Source organism: Pyrgilauda ruficollis, unplaced genomic scaffold (genome assembly GCF_017590135.1).
Source record: "Pyrgilauda ruficollis isolate IOZ18807 unplaced genomic scaffold, ASM1759013v1 scaffold21, whole genome shotgun sequence".
In the NCBI taxonomy this organism is placed as follows: Eukaryota; Metazoa; Chordata; class Aves; order Passeriformes; family Passeridae; genus Pyrgilauda; species Pyrgilauda ruficollis.
In genome coordinates, this window is record NW_024520318.1 from 8,432,737 (window position 1) to 8,453,657 (window position 20,921).

Sequence of the window (20,921 nt, forward strand, 5' to 3'; positions counted from 1 at the left end):
CAGCAAGAAGCGCGGTAGGGCCGGGGTCCGGGTCTGGGCGCCTCGGGGGTACGGGGGCATCGGGGCCGGGCGCGGCGGCGGGGCCGGGCCGAGACCGAGCGGGGGGCTGGGCCGGGACAGATCGCGGGGGCCGGACCCGGGTGGGAGCCCGGGCCAGGCCCCGGGCTGGGTCACGGGTGCTGGGCCTCGGCCCGGTCCCGGGTGCGGGACTGGGCCCCGGCTGGGCCCGGGATGCAGGGTCGAGGCGGGTACCGGGCACCTGTGGGTGCTGAAGGTGAACTGCCCCCAGTGGGCAGGCTTGGCCCTGGGGCGGCAGAGCGTGGGGACAGGGGCGGAGGAGCATCCCTGCCTTGGGGTCAGAGGCAATGAGACAAAGCGCTGCCTTGGGGACAGGGATCCAGGGACACCCCTGCCTCCAGAACAGGGCCAGTGGGATCTCCCTCTCATGGGTGACACGGCCCCATTCCCCAGACAACATGCTCACCTTGCAGGCGTTGTCGCCCAAGCCTGGCACCATGGACAAACCCATCACTCCGGGGGAGCTGCTGTGTCTGGGCTCCAGCCTCGCCTTCTCTGGCCTCTTCTATTACCTGTACAGGAGGAAATCCAGAGTCGTGGCACGCATACAGGTAGCCCTGTCTCTTAGATGCTCTTTCCTGCCCCCTGTCTCTTCCCTACTGCCCTCCACGCTTTGATTTGGGTGCACACGCTGATGCCTGCAGCCTGCTCCATCCTCTGGCGACTTCATGACATGCACATCTGAACAGGCCACATCTTGCAGGCCAGAGATCTCCACAGAGCCATTCTTGGCCTATTCACTGCCCTGTCCCTGCCCATACTCACACTCAGTCCATGCTCTTCCAGGAGGCCCCAAAGCTCCAGGTCGATGACAATTTGCCAGCCCTGGTGTCTGCAGCTGAGGGGCGCTGCCTGCCTTATGTTGCCCTGGAAGGTAAGGACACCCTGTGCCCTGCACGAGGGACAAGGGCCAGGATCTCCTCTTTTGGCTGTGACACATCCCTTGTCCTTAGGCATAGTGCTGCCAGCCCAGGCTGCACTGAGCAGCCACTACCATGAGGGGCTGCAGGGCGTGATCCAGAAACTGCTGCTGAAGGAGCATCGGCTGATCTGGAACAGCTTGGCCCGAAGCTGGTGAGTGATGAGAAGGAGCCGCAGGAGGGGGCTTGCAGCAGCGAGTCCAGACCCCATCGTCTGGGGCCACGTGAGAGGCAGAAAATAACTTGGTTAAAGACTTTAGTCCTTATGCTTAGCTCAGCACTGAGAGCTCAGAGCTTCACAGTGTTGTGGCCAGCAGGAGCAGGGCAGTGATCATCCCCTGGTACTCCGCACTGGTGAGGCCACACCTCGAGTCCTGTGTCCAGTTCTGGGTCACTCAACTCAGGAAGGCCACTGAGCTGCTGGAGCAGGTCCAAAGAAGGGCAGCAGAGCTGGTGAAGGGCTGGAGCACATGTCTGATGAGGAGCAGCTGAGGGAACTGGAGGAGCTGAGTTTAGCCTGGAGGAGACTCTGGGGTGGCCTTATTGCTCTCTCCAAGCCCCTGAAAGGAGGCTGTAGCCAGGTGGGGATCAGCCTCTTCTCCCAGGCAACCAGTGACAAGACAAGAGGAAATGGCCTCAAGCTGTGCCAGGGGAGGTTTTGGTTAGAGATTAGGGAGAACTTCACATGGAGGATGATTAGACATTGGAATGAGCTGTCCAGGGAGCAGGAGGCTTCACCACCAGGGGGGCGGTGGAGCTGACATCCTTGGAGGTGTTTCGGGAAAGACTGGACATGGCATTTAGTGCAGTGGTCCAGTTGACAGGCTGATATTCAGGCATAGGCTGAACATGATGATCTCAGAGGTCAGCCTGACTGATTGTGTGATTCTCCACACCCCAACCCTCTGCACTTGCAGGAGCGAGAGCGAGCGGGTGCTCTCAGAGCAGATCTACACAGTCCCCTTCGTGCTGGCCTCGCCAGGCCCTGAGGCAGCCACGCAGGTGAGTGTGGACAGCCCACTCCAAGCCGTCTGCCTGCCCCTGGAGATGGTGTACGAGCGCTTCCAGCAGCCATCCCACGGCTTCCGCGACCTGCTGGGCCAGTACCTGATCGGGGAGAAGCCCAAGGGCATCCTGGAGACCGAGGAGATGCTGCGGGTGGGGGCCGGGCTGACGGGCATCGGGGAGCTGTCCCTGCACCCCGACGGCTCCCTGCACCTCCAGCCGCCGGCCCAGGGAGGCGAGTTTTTCCTGTGCCTGGGGGACTGGCAGACGGTGCTGTCGGAGCTGGAGTCGGCCAGCGGGCTCTGGAAGGGGGCAGCGCTGCTGTGCGCGGCGGCGGGGCTGGCCGTCCTCCTGCACGCCCTGTGCCGCGCCTACCGCCGCTCCCGCCCCAAGCAGCCACAGGAGGACAAGGAGCTGGATGGGGAGGAGACCGGCGAGCGGGCGCCCGAGGACTCCTGCGTGGTGTGCCTGTCACGGCCCCGCGAGTGCGTCCTCCTGGGCTGCGGCCACATCTGCTGCTGCTTCCGCTGCTTCCAAGCCTTGCCCACCCGCCTGTGCCCCATCTGCCGGGGGCCCATTGAGCGCGTGGTGCCCCTCTACCAGGCCTGAGAGCAGCTGGGGGTGCCCAGGGAGGGGCAGCGTGAACCGGGCCAAGCCTGGAGCCTGCAGAAATCTCAGCTGTCTACTCGCACACAGCTGTGCAATTCCTTTTGGGAGGGAGGGGCCTTGGTGTGCCCTTCAATCTGTTTTGGGGAGAGGGGGGGAGTTACAGCCTCCTCATCCTTCCTTTGTCTGCCAGAAGGACCCCCCTAAACATGAAGGCTCGGGGAAAATCTACACAATGCCTGAGCTGAGGAGCTGAGACCCCAGCCACACACTGGGGCACTACTTTGGCTCCCAGCTGTTGGACTTGTGTCTCTTTCTGAGCCATCACCTCCCAAAAGCCACACAGGGCTTCTCCCTTGTGGCTTTTTTCTAGTGTGTGGATTTATGGGGAGGATTATGAGGGCAAGACCAGGGCTGCTGGGACACAGCAGGCGCATTTGAGTGGCAGAGACCCAAACTCCCCTGATCCACTGCAGTGACATACCTTGGTGCCACCTTTGTCCTGCCACCCCAATCCATGTGCCTACAGCCACTGCCCAGATGACACTGGGGACACCCAAAGGCTGCCAGTGATGAGTCCCTTTGCCAGCTGCTCTATCACCAAGATGGGAGCTGTGTCCCACTGTCACTCTCTGCAGGGAGAGCAGCTTTAAAGTGCCACAGAGCCTGCCCTCATGTCCAGCCCCACTGCACCCGGCTTTCCTGCTGACCTCCCAGACGGGACTGGGTGTGGGAATGACTTGCAGTGGTGTGTGGAGTGATAAAGCCAAGGAGCTGAGCTTGGCCTCACCTCTTCCTTCGCGCCGTTAAGCTGGGGGCTGGGTGGGTGCTGGGAGCCAAGGCTCTCCCTTGGAGGGGTGAGCACCACTGCCTCCCCTCCTTCCTCATCCAAGGAGCTGACCCAGGTTGACAATGGAGCCCAGGTGCATCTCCTCCAGCTGCAGCCCTGGATAGGGGGTGGCAGGACACACAGGACCGTTGCCAAGGTGATTGTGCTCCTCGGGTCTCCATGGCAACTGCTCCCCTGGACTGCTCCCCATCACTGCCTGGCTGCAGTTGCCCAGGCAACCCATGGGCTCTCCTGGCTCCTGCAGCTTTGGGGCATCCAGGGTTTGGGGGGTGGGGGACAGGGCTGGCAGGCCACTGTCATCCAGGCAGCAGTGTTGGGATGGGAGGGGGATGATGTGCCCCCTCCCCAGGGCAGTGGCCACAATTACAGCCGGGCTGGGAGCTTGCCTGGGGCAAAGGTACCTTGGCAGGGTTGCCTCCAGGACTCACAACCAGATAGGAGGCCCCAGAGGACCCAATAAGGCCTCCTGGGACCCACATGCCTTTTTGTGGGGATGTGTGGGGGAGTTCTTTTCCCCCACCCTGCCTTTTTCTCAGCGCAACCTCTTCCCTGGGCTGCAGAGTGAGCAGTGGGGCCCAGATTCCCCCTCTCACCCCCCCCAGCATCGGGCATCCCCCCCGCAGCAGGAGGGATTTCGGGAAGGAGATAAATACCAGATGGGAGAGGGCCGGGCTGCCAGGAACACACTCCCTGCATGCCAAGAGCTGCTGGCGCGAGTGGGCGCGTGGGCCGGCGAGGGCGGGGGGTGCCCCTGCTCCCCGAGACTGCTCACCTCGTTCCCCAGGGCCCAAGAGCCAGACAAGGATGGGACAATTAAAGAGGGGACTGCAGCCCCCTACTCCCCTTTGGCCCCAAAGGTGCCCAGGGCAGGAAGCACATCCCTTGTGCTGACAGCAAGGAGGGAGGCTGCCACCCCCCAGTGCTGGGGCACAGCCTTACTCTAGCCCCACCCGCTCTCTGCCACTCCCAGGAGGCCCCCAGCCCAGCAGTGGCCTGGCTGCAGACCCAGCTGCCAGTCCTGCCTGGCATGGCTCCGGGCAGCAGCATGACTCACCCACTCAGCTCAGCACCAGCCAGAGCCTGCCATGCCAGATCCACGGCAGGGGCTGGCACAGGGGCTGCCCGGCCACGCTGTGGTGCCCACATCACCAGACAAACCCACTGTGTGCCTCCCATGAGTATTTGGTCGGGAGCAGGACAGGGGGGAGCTCACAGTGCCTGGCTGAGCACTGCCCAGCCTCCCTCCGTGTCACACAGGCCACACATCCTGACAGCTGCCTCCTCACACCCACAGGGTGCCCCTGTGTGCCAGCCCATGCCCATGGCCTCCACCCGCTCCCCCCAGGGCTGCCAGCCCGCTCTGCCTGCCTCCCTGTCTGTTGTCATGGTGACCAGATATGTGGTGACAGGCGAGGATGGAGCCTCACACCCCAGCAGGGCTGTTTGCCCAGAAGGGTTGGCTACCCCCCCTTTCTGCTCTTCCCCTGTCACTCCCAGGTCTCGGCAGGGCACCCTCCGTGAAGCCCCTGCCCCAGGCAGTGTGCTGGGGGTGCTCCATCTGCTCAGATGCCACGATCGCAGCTGTGTCCCAGGCAGCTCATGTGAGGAATGGGGACAGTGCCATCCTCCTTCCACCTGCCCTGACAGGGCACCCCCGTCTCAAAGCCAGGCTGTGCACAGAGACAGACAAACTCATCTCAGTAATGACAACCTGTCTTTCTTCCCAGGGGGAGACACTGTCCCTCCCTCAGACACAGCCTGATCTTCCCACAGCAGCAGCTGCAGGAACAGCAGAAGATGAGGAGCATGCCACTCCTGCACACTTGCCCTGGACTCACCCACAGAACAGCTGCCAAGCAGGACACCTGTCCCCCAACATCTCTGCCCTGTGGTGACAGTTTTCACCACAACCATCATCTCACAAGGTCATCCCCACTGTCTGTACCCAGCCCAGTGTGTGTCTCTGCTCCCCCAAAACACCTGGACTCTGGCACAGGCAGCACACAAGTGGCATCCCCCTCTGGACTGTGGCTACTGAGAGCCAGCAGCAACAGCCAGGGACGGGCACAGTCCCTCGTGCTGGGATGGGGACTCGGGGAGAGCATCACTGCCAACAGCAGGCGCTCAGTGAGGCCCCCAGTGGCTGCCACTGCTGTGAAACAGAAGTGCCATTTCACGTTTCTTGGCAGGGCTGGAAGCAACACAGATGGAGGCACCCGCACTGGCCTCCTGGCATGCCTTGGCAGCCCCCAGCTCTGTGGCACCAGCCCCAGGTGATAGCACCACCTCCCAGACGTGCAGCAGGGAAAGCCCTGGGTCCTGTGGCTGATGCTTCCTGCCTCCTTTCAGATCCCTGGCATCCACTCACTGCCTGCAGGGATACCGACCCCGTTCCTGCCAGGCCTTGGACTGGATGGCAGTGCCTGGTGGTTCCCAGCTCCAGCTGCCCAGGGTCCCTGCAGAGCATGGGCAGGACGTGCTCCACCACGAGCCTCTTGCACACACACGAGGTGATTTTCCACCATAAAACCATTTGAACCATCAGTGACTGCAGGAAGAGCTCTCACCTCCATCACAGCACCTGGACTAGGCACCCGAATTCCCACAAGAGTGCAGGGCTCAGGGGCAGTATCCAGGTGTGGAGCTAGGGCATGGCAGGGACTGGTGAGCTCCCAGAGCATCGCCTGAGTGTGGACAATGCAGCACAACCTCTACTGCCAGCCCCACTGCAGCTGGGAGTCTGATGCTGTGTGTCCCAGCTCCATATCCACTGGGGGAGCAAGGCTGGCCCCCAGCCCTTGCATCATCCCCAAGGTGTCCCAGCTCAGGGGCTGCTGCCCAGATTTACGGAGCCAGGGAAGGAAGAACACCGTGCTTCCCACTCCCACAGCCTCTTCTTTCCGCTGGAGCTGGCTTTGTGTCGGACAAAAGGCTGCAAAGGAAGCAAGAAAGGAGATTACGTGGCTGCTAAAAGACGAATAAGGAAGGTGGGATGAGAGCCAGGGGAAGGAGGGTGCTCATCTGGCTCACCAGGGGGGATGCTACATGCAATGGCAGGGGATGAGGGGGGTCTCTTATGCACCCCATTGCCAGCCCACGCACATTCATGTCCTTGGTACCTTCCCCTGCTACTCAGGGATGTGTGACAAGCAGCACCCTTGGGGAACCAGAGACTAGAGCTGCCCCAAGGAGATGCAGAGCCCAGAGCCACATCATTGCCCTGTCCCACCCACAGCCCAGCTGTGCTGGCACAAATCCAGCCCTCCTCCTGCCTGGGATGGGCAGACAGTCCTTCCCACACCCCAAATCCCAGGCCCACAGAGCTCCCCCCCACCCCACAGCCAAGCCAAGTAGCTCCCCCAGGTGTGAGGCATTGTGCAAATACAGGTATGGGATATGTGGGGCCATTCCCAGGGTGACCCCTTTCCAGCCTCTCCCAGGCAGCCTGCCAGGCTGGGAGCCCTCCTGGAGCGCTGCACCGGTGCCACTCACATCCCACACAGCCCATCTGCTGCTCTTGTCGCTCACCCCCGGCCCCGCGCGTGCCACGCTCTGCCTGTCCCTGCCCACGGGCAGTGGCACGTGGGCTCAGCAACGGGAAAAGCAGGCCACATCTCAGCGTGGGCCTCTTGCCTATTTTCCCAGGCACTTTTCACAGGAGCAGGAGCTTTCACATGAAAAAGTTCAAGCTGGTTCCCCAGCAAAGGCATGAATAAATGAATTGCCTTGCCAGGAGAGCAGGTACCACTGCCCCGACCTGGCTCTGGTAGGGGACAGCAGGGACCAATATTCTGCAGATCCAGACACAAAGGTAAAATCATGGCTGAGCCTTCCCAAAATAGAAGAACCTGCCTGCCCTCATGGATCAGCCCAGCTGATGCTCTTCTGCAGCACCTTTCAACAAGATCTTTCAGCAAGACTATGGAGATGCTGGAACAGCAAGATGGACCACAGGGCTATCTGGAAAACACCACTTTCACCCCCTCAAGATATTCCCATCGAGCCATGGGCTGGCATGAATGAAGTGCCATTTCTATTCAGGGATCTGGCTTTGCTGCAACCCAGGACCCCGACATAGGCAGTGGGAGCTGGATGTGAGGGAAGAGCAGGAACCAGACTGCTCCAAAACAGGATGGTCCTCTCCAACCAGACATAGCCACCGCTGCTGTCACCATCAGTCCAAGATCCAGGAGTCATGGCTGTACCCACAGGTCACTCAAGAAGCACCAACTTTATCCTCAGCTTAAATAGCCCCCCAGCTGCCCCAGGTGACCTGAATAAGGGAGGTCCTGGGTGAGGCTGCTCAGAACCATCAATGCCAATTAATGTAATCACTGTCCTGGCAGTCAACCATGTAGGAGGAAAGATCCAGGGAGGATCTGGGGTAGAGGTGTATAGATACAAATGGGGCTCTGGGGGGACACTGGGATCACCCCTTGCTGTCCCATCGCAGGTCCCCACAGGACACAGCCCTTCCCTTTTTCTACAGAGCCCCCAGGGAAGGGTCAGTGGGACGAGGGGCATCCCAGGGCACAGTCTCCACGTGGCCACGCTTACAGACTCTGTGGAATTACACCTGTGCACACCTGCATTCCTGCAAAGATACAGAATGGGAGGATGTGTACAAACACATGCACACGTGGGGGCCAAGAGGACTGGCAGGGGTTGAGGCAGGACTGGTGTGGCTGCAAGGGGGAACCCCAGCACTGGATGGGGCTACAAGAGTGGGTGCCTGGATGGGTGTTGGGCAAGGGACACAGGTGAGGGGCTGAGGTAGACCCGGGGTGGGAGCTGGCCGGAATCTGAAGGTTGAGGTTTCTGCTCTGTTGGGTGCTGCGGGACTGGAGCAGGGTGTTGGGGCTCTGTTTGGCATCACCTCTGCATGCCGGGGGAGGGCTCAGCTGTGTCTGCTGGTCCTCAGCTGTCTGACCCGGTGGCACCCGGCTGTGACAAGGGCTCCCCTCTCCACAGGGGCACCCGTGCTTGGGGGCACCCCCGAGTAGAGGCGAGCGCCTCGGAAAGGCTGTGCTGGGGGAGCACTGCGCTCCGGGGCCGGGCCCGGGGCGATGCCGTGGTACGGTCCCCATCCCGAGCGGGCGCTCCCGGGGCACCGGCCGTGGGGGTCCCCCGTCCCTGTCCTGGCCGGGCCGGGCCGGGCCGCGGCGCTCCGGAGCCGCCCCCCGCCGGGGGGGTCCCCGCTCCCCCCGGATGCATGACTTCATCCTTCCGCCCGGGTTTCCTCCCCGCCGCCGCCGCCGCCGCCGCAGACCGGCTCCCGGCTCGGCGCGGCGCGGCTCGGCCCGCTCGGCCCCGCCATGTCGCAGGTGCTGCCCTACGGCGAGGACAAGGTGGGCCGCTACGGTGCCGAGCCCGAGGCGGGGGAGCTGCCCTTCAGCTGCCGCCTGCAGGACACCAACGCCTTCTTCGGGGGCAACCAGGGCAAGCGGCCCCCCAAGCTGGGACAGATCGGCCGCGCCAAGAGAGGTACCGCCGACCCCCGCCTCTGCCCCCCCACCCCCCCCCCGCCCCCCGGTCCCCCCGCCTGCAGGACACCAACGCCTTCTTCGGGGGCAACCAGGGCAAGCGGCCCCCCAAGCTGGGACAGATCGGCCGCGCCAAGAGAGGTCCCGCCGACCCCCGCCTCTGCCCCCCAACCCCGCCTCAGCCCCCGGATCCCCTCATCTGCCCTTCAGCATCCCCGGGTTTGTCCCGGGACCCTCGGATCTGCCCTGCAGCATCCCCTGCATCCCTGGTGCTGACTCCTGCATCCCCGGCACTGCCCCACGGCATCCCCGACACCCCCGGATCTGTCCTTTTATCCCTGGTGCTGACTCCTGCATCCCCGGCACTGCCCCACGGCATCCTCAGAACCCCCACATCTGTCCTGCAACGTCCCCGGCACTGCCTCCTGCATCCCTGACGCTGCCCCACGGCATCCCCGGGACCCCCGGCTCTGCCCTGGAATCCCCGGCTCTGCCCTGCAGTATCCCTGGCTCTGCCCTGCAGCGTCCCCGGGTCTGCCCTGCAGCATCCCTGGCACTGCCCCGCGACATCCCCGGCGCTGGCCCTTGCATCCCCAGCACCTTCCCATGACATCCCCGGGATCCAGGATTCTGCCCTTGCTCCCCCGGCGTTCCCGGCACTGGGCAGTGCATCCCTGGCACCCCCAATATCGCCTCACGAGATCCCCAGACTCCCGATTCTGCCTTTGTATTCCCAGTTCTGCCCCATGGCAATCCCTGTCTCTGCCCTGCAACATCCCCAGTACTGCCCCACTGCATTCCTGCGACTCCCGGCTCTGCCTTGCATCCCCAGCACTGTCCCCTGCCACCCCTGGCACTGCCGCCAGCATCCCCAGAATCTCCATCTCTGCCCTACATCAGCTCCAGCACTGTCCCCCGGCAACCCTGAGACTCCCCAGCTCTGTGACTGACACCCGCCCCCAGAACCACAGGCTCCCCCATCCCCTGCTCCAGACACCACGCTGTTCCCCCAGCGCTGCCTGCAACAGCCCCCGCCTCATGCCGGGACTACCCCTGGGATTACCCTGCAGCATCGCTGGGGCTGCCCCGGGACTGTCCCCCAGCACGTCCAGAGCGCCCCTGGGACCCCTCGGGAGTGCTCCTCAGCACCCCTGGGACTGCCCCCTTCTCATTCTGGATAAACAAGCCTTTGCCCGAGCATCACCAGGCACAGCCCTCCCTGAACCTCTCTCCCTTCACATTTCTGCCTGCCGCAGAGACCCCCAGCAGCCTCTGGCCATGCTGCTCAGCAAATCCCCCCCACCACTTTACTGTCCCCCGGGATTCCGTGAGCACAGCTGTGTCCTGCCCCCCCGTACTTCACCTCCTGCTGCAGAGACCCCAGCAGCATCTCCCCTGCTTCCATCAGGACCCAAAGAACTGCCCCAAAGAACTGCCCCCCTCTGCTGCCCGCACCCTGATCTGTCACCATTGATCCTCTCCAATGCCTTGGGGACCCTTAAAAATGGCCCCCCCTTTTCCTGCAGCCCCCATCCCACCTGCTTGGGGGTCCTCCATAGGCAAACAGCCCTCCTTAAGCTGCAGGGATAAGGAGGGAGGGGAGAGTTCCCCCCCAGCTCCAATACACCCCAGCCCCACGGGGGGTGAGCTGCCTGCCCCACTGCCCCCTTTTGCAGTGCTGGAGGCTGGGTCTAGCAGCACCCCCGGGCTGATGGGGGGATGGTTCTCCTTCGGTGGTGTTGGGGGGGTCCACCTGCTCTCTCAGTGATTCTGGCGATGGGTTTGGGGGTTCTGGTTAATCCACCCCCAGGAGGATGATGGGGGGGGATTACTGACCACCCCAGCAGTGATATTGGGGTGAGGGTCTGCCCTCCACCCCCAGTGATGTTGATGGGAGGTCCCTGCCCAGGCTGTCATGGTGTGGGGTAGGGGAAGGTGTGTGTGTGCAGCTCCCTGGTGATGCTAACGGGGGTCTGTCAGCCTCCCACCACTGCTGCTGCTGCCGGGGAGGGGGCTGCCCAGTAGGTGATGCTGAGGGGGGGTTCTCTCTGGAAGGTGACATGACGGGGGGCTCTCCAGCCCCCCATGGTGACGCTGATGGGGGTTCATGCAGCCTGCCATGCTGCTGGGGGGCTGTGCGGCTCCCCCCAGCGATGCCGGTGCTGAGGGTGGGTGTCCTGCGCAGCGGGTGGTGCTGATGGGGGTCTGGCTGCCACCCCCGCCGAGCAGGCGGTGCCCCCCCCGCTGGGTCATTACCCATTCCAGTCCTGTTGCTCTCATCAGCGCCTGCCGCAGAGAGGAGGGGGGGTCCTTCCTGGTCTATTCCTGCCCCCCCTTTCCCTAATCACCCATCCAGAGGCAGCCGGCTGGCTGCAGGGGGGATGCTGCCCCTACCCAAGCCGGGCAGGGGGGTGATCCCCCACCCTTCATCCCCATTGTACCCACCTGAAACCCCTTTGCCCAGCACCTGGGGGGCACACCTGGAGTCTGAAGGGGGTGAGAGGGGCAGAGGCTGTCGCGTCCCCTCGCCCACGCGCCCCCCCTGTCCCCGCAGTGGTGATCGAGGATGACCGGATAGACGAGGTGCTCAAGGGCATGACGGAGAAGTCGCCGCCGGGGGTGTAAGCCGGGACCCGCCGCCAGGACCCGCCGGCCGAGCCCCGCTCCAGCCCGCCGCCCCGCATGCTGGCTGGACCGCCGACGAGGAGGGGGAGGCCATGCCCGCTGCCCCCCCCGGCCCGGGGGGGGGCCCTGCAGCCACCACCACCCCCCCCCGAGCCATGCACTTTACCCCTCCGCCTCCCCCGGGGCCGGGACAAACCGCCGAGCCCCCCACCCTGGGCGAAGACCCCCCTCCCCGGGGAAGGGGTCCAGCCCCCTGCTCCGCGGCGCGTCCCCCCAATCCTCCTTGGCGGAGGGTCCCCGAATTGCGGGCCCACCCGGCCCCATGAGCAGGGGGGGGAGCGCTGCTGTCCAGAGACATTTTTTGCTCCATCGTTTTTTGCATGAGCTTGGTGGCCCGGGCGGCCGGCCCGGGGGCCGAGGGTCAGCCCCACCACTCCGGCACGCTTCTTTTTAAACAGAAACTCCTCATATTTGTATTTTTATATCCGAATCTTTGTTAAAAACGATCTGCTGACGTTGAGATGTCAAAGTAACTGCATCGAGAAAACAAACGAAAACAACCGACCAACCAACAAAAAAAAAAAAAGGTTCATATTTTTTTCCATAAGAAAAAAAAAGACAAAAAAAGAAGAAAAAAACGAGGGCAAAAATTAAAGGGGGGCGAGAGTGATGGAGGGAGCATGAGGAAAGCCACAGGAGGAGGGAGGGGAGCAGGGACCCCTGGCCCGACCCCCGCTGGCAGGCAGCAGGAGCACCGGAGCTTTGGCAGCATCACCGGCCGCTGCAGTTCCTTCCCGGCAGCACCGGGGCAGAGCCCACCGGGGCCAGCTGCAGGTGCCAGGGGGGGTCCCAGCACTGCCCCTCGCTTGAGGGTGGTGGGGTCGGGGGAGAGTGGGGAGGGCAGGGACCGGCCTGAGTCGTTGTTTTTAATTTTGTACTTTAATTTAATTTTATTTTTTAAGAAGCTTCTCGGGGGGTTCTGATGTGCATGAGAAACTTGTCATCTTTTACAATAACCTACGAGTGGCATTTATGGAGACAACGACACAAAAAAAAATAAAAAATTACAAAAAAAAAAAAAAACAAACAAAAAACTGAGGAAAAAAGAAAAAAAAACGAAAAAAAAGATACTTGTGTCATGATGTTCTACGAATGATCCATTGTAAATTTAAATGCCATTTTTCACTGTACTGGTGAACAAAATGCAATGAATAAAATACATTCATGTACCCAGGTGAAGCCGGCAGTCGCCTGCTCCTTTCTGTCCCTTCCTCGTGCCAGCTGCTTTTTGGGGTGCCTGTGGGATGGGGTGGCATGGCCAGGACAGGGGCTGACCCCGGTGCCCTTCTCTGGCTCCTAGTGCAGGGGGAGCCGCTGGCTGACCCACTTACACCTTCTGCCCGAAATAGCAGCCCAGAGCTTGCGCCTCGGTGGTGTCACTGCCAACCCGCAGGAGGGGTCCCTTCTGCCCACCCCAAAGAGCCTCTGGGGACACTGCCAGTGACACCCATGCACCTGCCACAGCAGCACACACACGCAGCCAGTCCCACAGCACGCGGTGGCCCACCCGCCCTGGCACACACGTGTCACTGTGCTGCTGGCCCCAGGCACAGGGGGACACGGGCCAGGCGTGTGCGGCACACCGGGATTGTCATCACAGGCAGCAGTGGGGATGGATGGGGACAGAGGCAGATGTGCTGCCCTCCTGCCCTGTGGCACCGCCTGCTCCATGCTGGCACGTTCCACCTGGACCCCCCGCTACTTGGGGGGGGACAAGGACAAGGACATGGTGCCCTTGCACACCCCCATGGCCAGAGAGGCTGGGGCAGGAGTCCTGGTGCAGGATGGGGTGGGGGGGAGTGGAGCAGTGGCACCCCCAATCCTGCCCCCCATACCCAGTGCCAGCACCCCCATTCTGCCCTCAGCCCGGCCGTCCGTGCCAAGGGGAAGGGATGGGGGACAGGGAGCCACTCCCTGCAAGATGGATGGGTGAAATTAAACCCGATTTGGTTTCATTACTGGCTGCAAAGCCTGGAGTCCTGGCTGCTCTCCAGCTCAGCAAGGAAAGGCCAGGGAGGGGACACAGAATCACCAGAGCATCCCTGTGCCCCCCGGAGGAGACCAAGTATCCCCCTCTTTCCTCCCATTACCCACATCACTGGGCAGCTTGCAGGGGGATGCAGCGGTTCCCTGTCTCCCTCCTGTGAGGATGGAGCATCTTAAGGCTTTATTGGGTGGGGGGAGGTTGGGAAAGCCCCCTGGCTCACAGCTGGATGGCAAGGAGATAGTCCTCATCGTCGTCTGGGGGGGCGAGGGGCGGCGGCGGGGCGGGGGCCGGGGGCGGCTGGTGCAGCCGGCGCCCCAGGGCCACGTCCCGGGGGTCCAGGGGCTGCCCCTTGCGCATGACGTACACGAAGTAGTGGAAGGCACCGGCGTCCCCGTCCCCACAGGCGGCGTGGCGCAGGGACCAGCCAAAGGCCTCCTGGGCATAGTGGGGCTTGCGGAAGTGGGGCTGGGCGAAGGTGATGGAGATGAAGCAGCCCCCTGGGCGCAGCACCCGGCTCACCTGCGTCAGGAGAAGCCCCAGGGTGGGGTGGGGGAACACAGTGAGGTTCACTGCTTTGGCTCCCTTCCCAGGGACCCCTTCAGCATCTGCCAAAGACCCCTCCCAGCCTTTCCCATCACGCCCCCAAATCTCTTGTCCTAACCTTGACCCCCCAAGAGACACCCCGGGTCTGATCTGTCCCCAGACCATGCACGGGGTGGGGCAATCAGGAACAGGGGATCCCATGCTCCATCCCTCCCTGCACCCCAAGAGTCTTCACTCCCATCCACAGCAGACAGCATAGAGACCCAACCCTGGCATGGGAAAAGCTTCACCCTTTCGAGCACAGGGCCCCCCCAGGCACAGCATGGGACACCCATCCCACCCACCCCTCCCCAGGCCACCCAGTACTACCACCAACACCCAGAATCAGAGGGGGATGCGGGGGGTGGGAAAGGACTCAACCCTTTTAATCACCATTTTCTCCCTGCTGGAATTAAGCCCCGCTAACAGGATGGAAAAGAACATCAATTTTCCTGCTTGGCTTTATCCAATGTCAAAAGGCTTTTACGGCCAGCGCCCGCGTGCTCAGCATGCAAAGGCAGTGCCCGGGGCGGGCGGGCGTCCAGCCCCCTCCCCGGCACCCTGTCCCAGGCGGGGACACCCCCAGACCCCCCCGGCAAGGGCAGAGAGTCACCGCTGCAGGGGACAGGGCTGGAGGCCAAGTGGGGGTTTTCCCGAGCTCTGGTTTAATCCTGCTGGGAAGCTCCAGCTGGGGAGCTCTGGCTGGGGCCAGTGGAGGGGACAGGCAGCCTGTGTGTCCTCCCCTGCTGCGGCGGTGGCTTTTGAACCAAACCCTACCGGTTTTGGCCAGGAAAAGGTGAAGGCAGGTCCCTACATCCCTCTCTGGGCACCCGGCTCAGTATCCCTCCTGCTACGCGTTTGAAAATCTGCCCTGGGAAGACCCCACAGCTTCCCAAGCTATGGGCGGGGAGGGGGTCCCCGGAGGTGGGGGCAGGCAGGGATCTCCGGCTGGAACTGAGCGAGGCATCCCGCATGTCCACATCCCATCCCTCGTTAATAGAGCAATAATGGCCGTTGCTTGGAGACGAGCGCAGGAAACCTTCCCATCAGGAAACCTTCCCATCCGTCAGCAAGAGCAGGGGGGCTGAGGGGGCTGCTTCCCGCTCCCGCCACACCCGCTGTCCCCAGCTCGCTGGGACAGGGTGTCCCTGGGCTGTCCCCACAGGCAGGGTGGATTTTCAGGTCCTTACATGCCCCCCAGGAGAGGAAGACAGAGGCTGTGAACCCCCCAGAAGGGGGATGAGGGTGGGGAGGGAGGTACCACGGACAGACCCTCTGAAGGGACTTCCAAAGCAGGGAGCAAGTGGGAACACCCAGCGAATCCCCCTGGGGATGAGGACAGCAGGGACCGGCTGCGGGTGGAAGCGATGCTGGGGGAGGGCAGGGATTGAGCAGAGGATTAAAAAGGGAAAAAAAAAAGGGAAAATTAAATCCCTGCCGTTTGGCAAAATGACAAGGACAGGCAGCAGCGCTGGCAAGGAGGGCAGGGCACGGATAGCGAGCACAGCCCCACTGCCCTGCCGGGGGTTGCAGTCCCTTCTCAGGCTCAGCCAGGCAAGAGAGGATTGGGAGGGTTGTCAACAGCCATGAGCACCCTTCCAGCACCCTGCAACCCCAGGGTGCCAGGGAGGTGCAGCAATTAATTATCCTGGCAGTTATTCCCGCAGGGTGGGAGAGGCTGCCAGGGCCCGCACCCCCGCGCCGGGACAGGTTCAATCCGGTCCCGCCGCCAATTAACAGGGCCCCGAGGCATCACCCGTCCCCGTGGCAACACCATGGCCCTGTCGATGCTGATGGGAGTTGCCATGGCAACACCAGACCAGATGATGGGGACCCCGGCTAAGGCGATCGAAGCTAGGGCGGGGGGGCCAGAGCTCTCACAGCCCCACGGTCATCACCTTGCCCTGGGCAGGCAGGGCCACCTCGGTGTGTCCCCCTAGGTCCCTTGCAGCCACCCACACCAGGATGGGGCTCATTTTTCCGGCCAACTCTTTGTATTTAGCATGCAAATAAAGAGAGGGGTCATCCACTCCCCCAGCAGGACCCAGGGACACATCCTGCTCCATCCACCTCCCTGGGAGGAAATGATGGGCTGCAGGAGGGGGCAGTCTCCCACCCCCAGGAGTGCTGGGAGCTCCCCAGGTACCCCCCTGCAACACAGCTGAGGGGCAGCACCGGCTGGGAGGACAGAAACACCGGCTGGGGCACCCACAGGGAAGCAGGGTGGAGAGGAGGCACTCAGCACCTTCCCCCACCCCAAACGGGGACGGGGTCCACCCTCTGCCCCCTGCTCGGGCCCCCCCACCCCGTACCTCTGCCAGCACGCGGCGCATCGCAGCGGCTGCCTGGGGCGAGATGTGCCAGGGGTCGGTTTCCTCCACCATGAGCACGTCGAGGGTGCCCTTCTCCAGCACCACGTCGAAGGAGGCATCGGGGAAGGCAAGGGCGCGGATGTCCATGACGGCCCAGCGCAGGCCGGGGCAGCGGGCGTGGCGGGCGCGCATGGCCGCGATGCAGGCGGGCGAGAAGTCGATGCTGGTGACGTCGGTGTAGCCCAGCTCGTGCAGGTCGTGGCTCAGGGCGCTGTTGCCGCAGCCTGTGTGGGGCACAGCTCACACAGGGCTCGGGGTGCCCGGGGGGGTGCTGGCACCCCTGCTCTGTTCCCGTGATCCAGGGGAGGGTGCGGGTGGGCTGGGGCTGCTGGAGAGGGGCACGTCATGGCTTCGACGCCACTTAATGAGTGTTGGGCTAGTCACTAATTACCCCTGTCCTGACAGGTGGGTGCTTTGGGCTCCTGTCCTGGGGCAGCGCTGCACACCCGATCCCCTCACCTTGGGGTGGGAGGCGTGGGGAGGCTGGAGGCAGGAAAGAGGCAGGGGGCACCCCCAGTTTTCCCTCCCGCAGTGCTGGGGGGCAGGAGCCGGCCGTGGTCCCAAGAGCCTGCTGGATAACTCCAGTGGGAAATTAGGGAACTTCGGCGGAGGGCTTAACAGGGTGCGATGGCGAAAGGGACGGAAGAACTGCTGTCTCAACAGGACACGGGGGGACACGGGCAGTGTCCCGCCACCAAGCCCTCCCCTCGGAGCCGCTCCACCGGGGCTCGGCCGCTCACCGGGGGGGCCGAGGGGGATCTCGGGGAGGGGGGCGGATTTGGGGGCTATTAAGCGCAGCTGGCAGCGGCTGATCCGCTAACAGGATCGGTGATTACACCCGCTTAATCCCGCCGGCGGATCAGACCGCAGGTGGCATTACGGGGCGGCTATACCCGCCCCGCTGCCCGCCAGCACCCCCGGCACTGCGGCCACCCCGCCGGGCCGGGCTGGGCGCAGCTCCCGGTACCGGCCCGGTGCCACACCGCCCCCTGGCGGCTAGCGCCAGCGCATCCACCGGCGGGACCCCGAGCCCCGCCCCCGTCCCGGGGGGGGGCGGCGGGCGCGCGCCGCCGCTCCATGCGCGGGAGCGGGGCGGGAGCACCGGGCGCCACGTGCCGCCCGCGCCCCCACGTGCGGCTTCCGGGCCGGGCCGGTGCGCCGCGCTAAGCGCTCCGGGCGGAAACACGGAGCGGAATGGCGGCGGGGCGGGGGGCGGCGGCGCTGCGGCGGGCATGGCGGGAGCGGCGGGCGGCGCTGCTGGAGCCCCGCTACACCCCGCTGGTGGCCGCCTGCCTCTGCCTGGCCGAGGGCGGCGTCAACCTCTGGGTCATCCGCAGGGTCCCCTGTGAGTGCCGGGGCCCGGCCCGGCCCGGCGCTGCCTTGGGCTAACCGCGGGGATGGCGGGGCCGGTCCAGGACGGCTCGGCCCCGGGGTGGGAGGTGATGGCGGGGCTTGTCCCGCGGCAGCGCGGGGATGCCGCGGGCACGGGGACAGCCCTGCCCCGGCCCCTCGGGTGGCAGCATCCCCGGGAGGGGGACAGGGCCGGGCGGGGGCCAGGATGGGGCCGAGGAGGGACGCGGGGCTGGGCTGGGGCTCCTGGATGCGGCCGGCAGGGGAAGAGCCCGTGCTGCCAGCCTGGCAGGGAGGCACAGGGTCGGGCTGGCGGGTGTGGAGGTGGGTCAGCCCCCGCAGTGCCCTCCGGGCCCCCCGAGCCGCGCCTGACGCCGCCGTCCCGCAGACACCGAGATCGACTGGAAGGCCTACATGCAGGAGGTGGAGGGCTTCGCCAACGGCACCCTCGACTACACCCAGCTGCGGGGTGACACCGGGCCGCTGGTGTGAGTGACAGCGACACCCAGCCCTCCGTGACCAGCGGCTCCCGGGGGGCCGCGGGGCCCGGCCCCTCACTGCCGTCTCCCCACAGCTACCCCGCCGGCTTCGTTTACATCTTCCTGGGGCTGTACCATGCCACGGGCCGCGGCTCCGACATCCGCCTGGCGCAGTACCTCTTCGCCGGCCTCTACCTCCTCAACCTGCTCCTCGTCTTCCGCATCTACTGCCGAACCAACAAGGTACCCTGAGGCCAGGGCTCCTGCCGGCCTCCTCGGGACCTTCCCTGGGGAGGCTCTGCTGAGCCCTCACCCCGGCCTAATGGACCCAGGCTCAGGGCTCGGGTGTGGAGGAGCTCAAGCAGCAGCAGGGAGTCCAGGACAGGCTGCTGCTGACCCTCTTGTGTTTCTGTCCCCTGCAAGGTCCCTCCGTATGTTTTCTTCTTCATGTGCTGCGCCTCATACCGCATCCACTCCATCTTTGTGCTGCGGCTCTTTAATGACCCTGTGGCCATGGCCATCCTCTTCCTTGCCATCAACCTCTTCCTGGAGGAGCGCTGGTCCTGGGGCTGCCTCCTCTTCAGGTGAGGGGCTGGGAGCTGCTCTCCATGGGCTGCTGGGTGCGTGAGCCAGCTCAGCCCCAGGAGGAGGCTGCGCTTGGCTCAGGGGCTGCTTGGGCTCCCGTGTGGGCTCCGCAGTGGTAATGCAGCTTCCTGCTCAGCCTGGCTGTGTCCGTGAAGATGAACGTCCTGCTCTTCGCCCCTGGACTCCTCTTTCTCCTCCTGCAGCGGTTTGGTCTCCTGGGCTGTATCCCCAAGCTCTGCATCTGTGCCCTGCTCCAGGTGGGTCCCTGTTTGCACCAGTGCAGGAGCGGGGAATAGTGGGCTGCCTTGCCAGGCTGCAGAGCCGTGGGTGCAAACAGTGGTACCAGCATCTGTGGCCTCTCACAGCAAGCTGGGTGTTGATAAATAGTCTAACTCTTGTGACTCTCATCTTGGGCTGACTGTCCCTGTCACCACGCGTGGCACTGGGCTTCTCAGGAGGTAGCTGGGGTAACAGTGACCTGGTGTAGGGCTCTGTGATGGTGCTGGTGTGTTCCTGGCAGGTGGTTCTGGGCCTGCCCTTCCTGCTGGTGAACCCTGTGGGGTACCTGACCCGCTCCTTTGACCTGGGCCGCCAGTTCCAGTTTAAATGGACGGTGAACTGGCGCTTCCTCCCAGAAGAGGTTTTCCAGAGTCGAGTCTTCCATGCTGCTCTGCTCCTGGCTCACCTGGCAGGCCTGGGGCTCTTTGCACTGCACCGGTGGCACAGGTGAGATCTGGGATTCCCCACAGGTGTTGATCCCTGCCAATCCCATGTGCAGGATACAAATCCATGACTGCCTGCAGTGCTGCAGTCCTGGGATCGCAGGTGTGAGTTGGAGGGCAGTTACTGTTCTATTTTGGGGAATTTAAGGCCCAGGCATTGTGGCTCACAGGGGAACACTGGGGTGGGAGAGACTTTCAGCAGCTGAGATCAATGTTTGTTCTTCCCTCTCAGTTCCAAAGAGAACATCCTGACTCTGTTGAAGGATCCTGCCAAAAGGAAACCTGCATCCCCTCGCTTGACTGTGAACAATATCCTTTGGCAGGGTGGGCAGCAAGGAGAGAGGGAGAAGGCAGGGCAGGGAGAAACCTGGTTGGGTCCCAGATCATGCAGTGCTGCTGTACCAGCCTGCCCTGGAGAAAGGAGCTATGCTGGGGAGTTGTTGTGGGACCACACCTCCAGCCTCCTGTGTTTGCCCCCTTAATGCCAGTGCATGGATTGTCTTCATCCTCTTCTCCTCCAACTTCCTGGGTGTCTGCTGCAGCCGCTCCCTGCACTACCAGTTCTACGTCTGGTATTTCCACACTCTGCCCTACTTACTCTGGTGCACCCCGACCACCAAGCTCGCCCACATGCCCAAGTACGTGCTGGCAGGGAGGGGGAGCACCCATGTGCTGGGGGTCTGGGGGCGAGGATGGCTGGTGTGTCCCCCAGGCTGACCCCCAGCTTTCCCCCTGGACAGGGTGCTGCTGCTGGGCGTGATCGAGCTCTGCTGGAACACCTACCCCTCCACAGTCTGCAGCTCCCTCTCCCTGCACGTCTGCCATGGACTCATCCTGCTCCAGCTCTGGTACGGCACGGCCCCCACGCCAGTGTCACACACCCCTCCACAGAGCAGGAAATCCACAGCCGTGTCCAAGAAAGCCCAATGAGAGTGGGGATGGCTGGCCAGTGGGAACTGGCTTCTGGAACTGCCCCATCTGCCTGTTCTTTTCCCACTTGACTCCCAGGCTGCCCACAGCAATCCCAAGAGGGCCATGAGCCCTGGAACTCTGCAAAGGGGGCAGGTGTGGGGACTCCCAAAAGGCAGAACTTCCCAAATAAAGGGGGCTTTGTGTGCCCTTCCCAAAAATCCTTGTCCTGTGATGATGTCAGAGCAGCTGTCCCTGGACTTGCCCCACCTGAGGGAAGGCAGAGCATCTTCTAGAGCCATGAGCAC

The 20,921-nt window shown here is 63.5% G+C and overlaps 4 protein-coding genes across 5 annotated transcripts; 3 read left to right on the plus strand and 1 right to left on the minus strand.

Annotated features, from left to right (window-relative positions):
- Nucleotides 1-67: 67 nt before the first annotated feature.
- Nucleotides 68-3,387, plus strand: LOC121353626 (mitochondrial ubiquitin ligase activator of nfkb 1-A-like). The gene is made up of 4 exons (XM_041467602.1): nucleotides 68-629; nucleotides 865-952; nucleotides 1,032-1,152; nucleotides 1,916-3,387. Exons 1-4 carry the CDS (start codon nucleotides 366-368, stop codon nucleotides 2,610-2,612), a joined length of 1,170 nt encoding a protein of 389 aa, XP_041323536.1. The 5' UTR covers nucleotides 68-365; the 3' UTR covers nucleotides 2,613-3,387.
- Nucleotides 3,388-8,244: 4,857 nt separating this feature from the next.
- On the plus strand, nucleotides 8,245-12,806 carry CAMK2N2 (calcium/calmodulin dependent protein kinase II inhibitor 2). 2 transcript variants are annotated; one of them, XM_041467858.1, is made up of 2 exons: nucleotides 8,245-8,943; nucleotides 11,497-12,806. In XM_041467858.1, the coding sequence occupies exons 1-2, from the start codon at nucleotides 8,775-8,777 to the stop codon at nucleotides 11,565-11,567; spliced, it is 240 nt and encodes a 79-aa protein (XP_041323792.1). In that variant the 5' UTR covers nucleotides 8,245-8,774; the 3' UTR covers nucleotides 11,568-12,806. The 2 variants fall into 2 exon arrangements, with proteins under 2 accessions (XP_041323792.1, XP_041323791.1); XM_041467857.1 differs by having other exon boundaries at nucleotides 8,248-9,083.
- Nucleotides 12,807-13,830: 1,024 nt separating this feature from the next.
- Nucleotides 13,831-17,647, minus strand: EEF1AKMT4 (EEF1A lysine methyltransferase 4). The gene is made up of 3 exons (XM_041468001.1): nucleotides 17,536-17,647; nucleotides 16,509-16,807; nucleotides 13,831-14,133 (listed from the first exon to the last, which is right to left on the minus strand). Exons 1-3 carry the CDS (start codon nucleotides 17,645-17,647, stop codon nucleotides 13,831-13,833), a joined length of 714 nt encoding a protein of 237 aa, XP_041323935.1.
- A 94-nt stretch (nucleotides 17,648-17,741) lies between these two features.
- ALG3 (ALG3 alpha-1,3- mannosyltransferase) lies at nucleotides 17,742-20,826 on the plus strand. The gene is made up of 9 exons (XM_041468043.1): nucleotides 17,742-17,913; nucleotides 18,307-18,406; nucleotides 18,493-18,640; nucleotides 18,821-18,981; nucleotides 19,119-19,239; nucleotides 19,503-19,708; nucleotides 19,937-20,013; nucleotides 20,198-20,342; nucleotides 20,445-20,826. Exons 1-9 carry the CDS (start codon nucleotides 17,763-17,765, stop codon nucleotides 20,632-20,634), a joined length of 1,299 nt encoding a protein of 432 aa, XP_041323977.1. The 5' UTR covers nucleotides 17,742-17,762; the 3' UTR covers nucleotides 20,635-20,826.
- The last annotated feature ends 95 nt before the right edge of the window (nucleotides 20,827-20,921 follow it).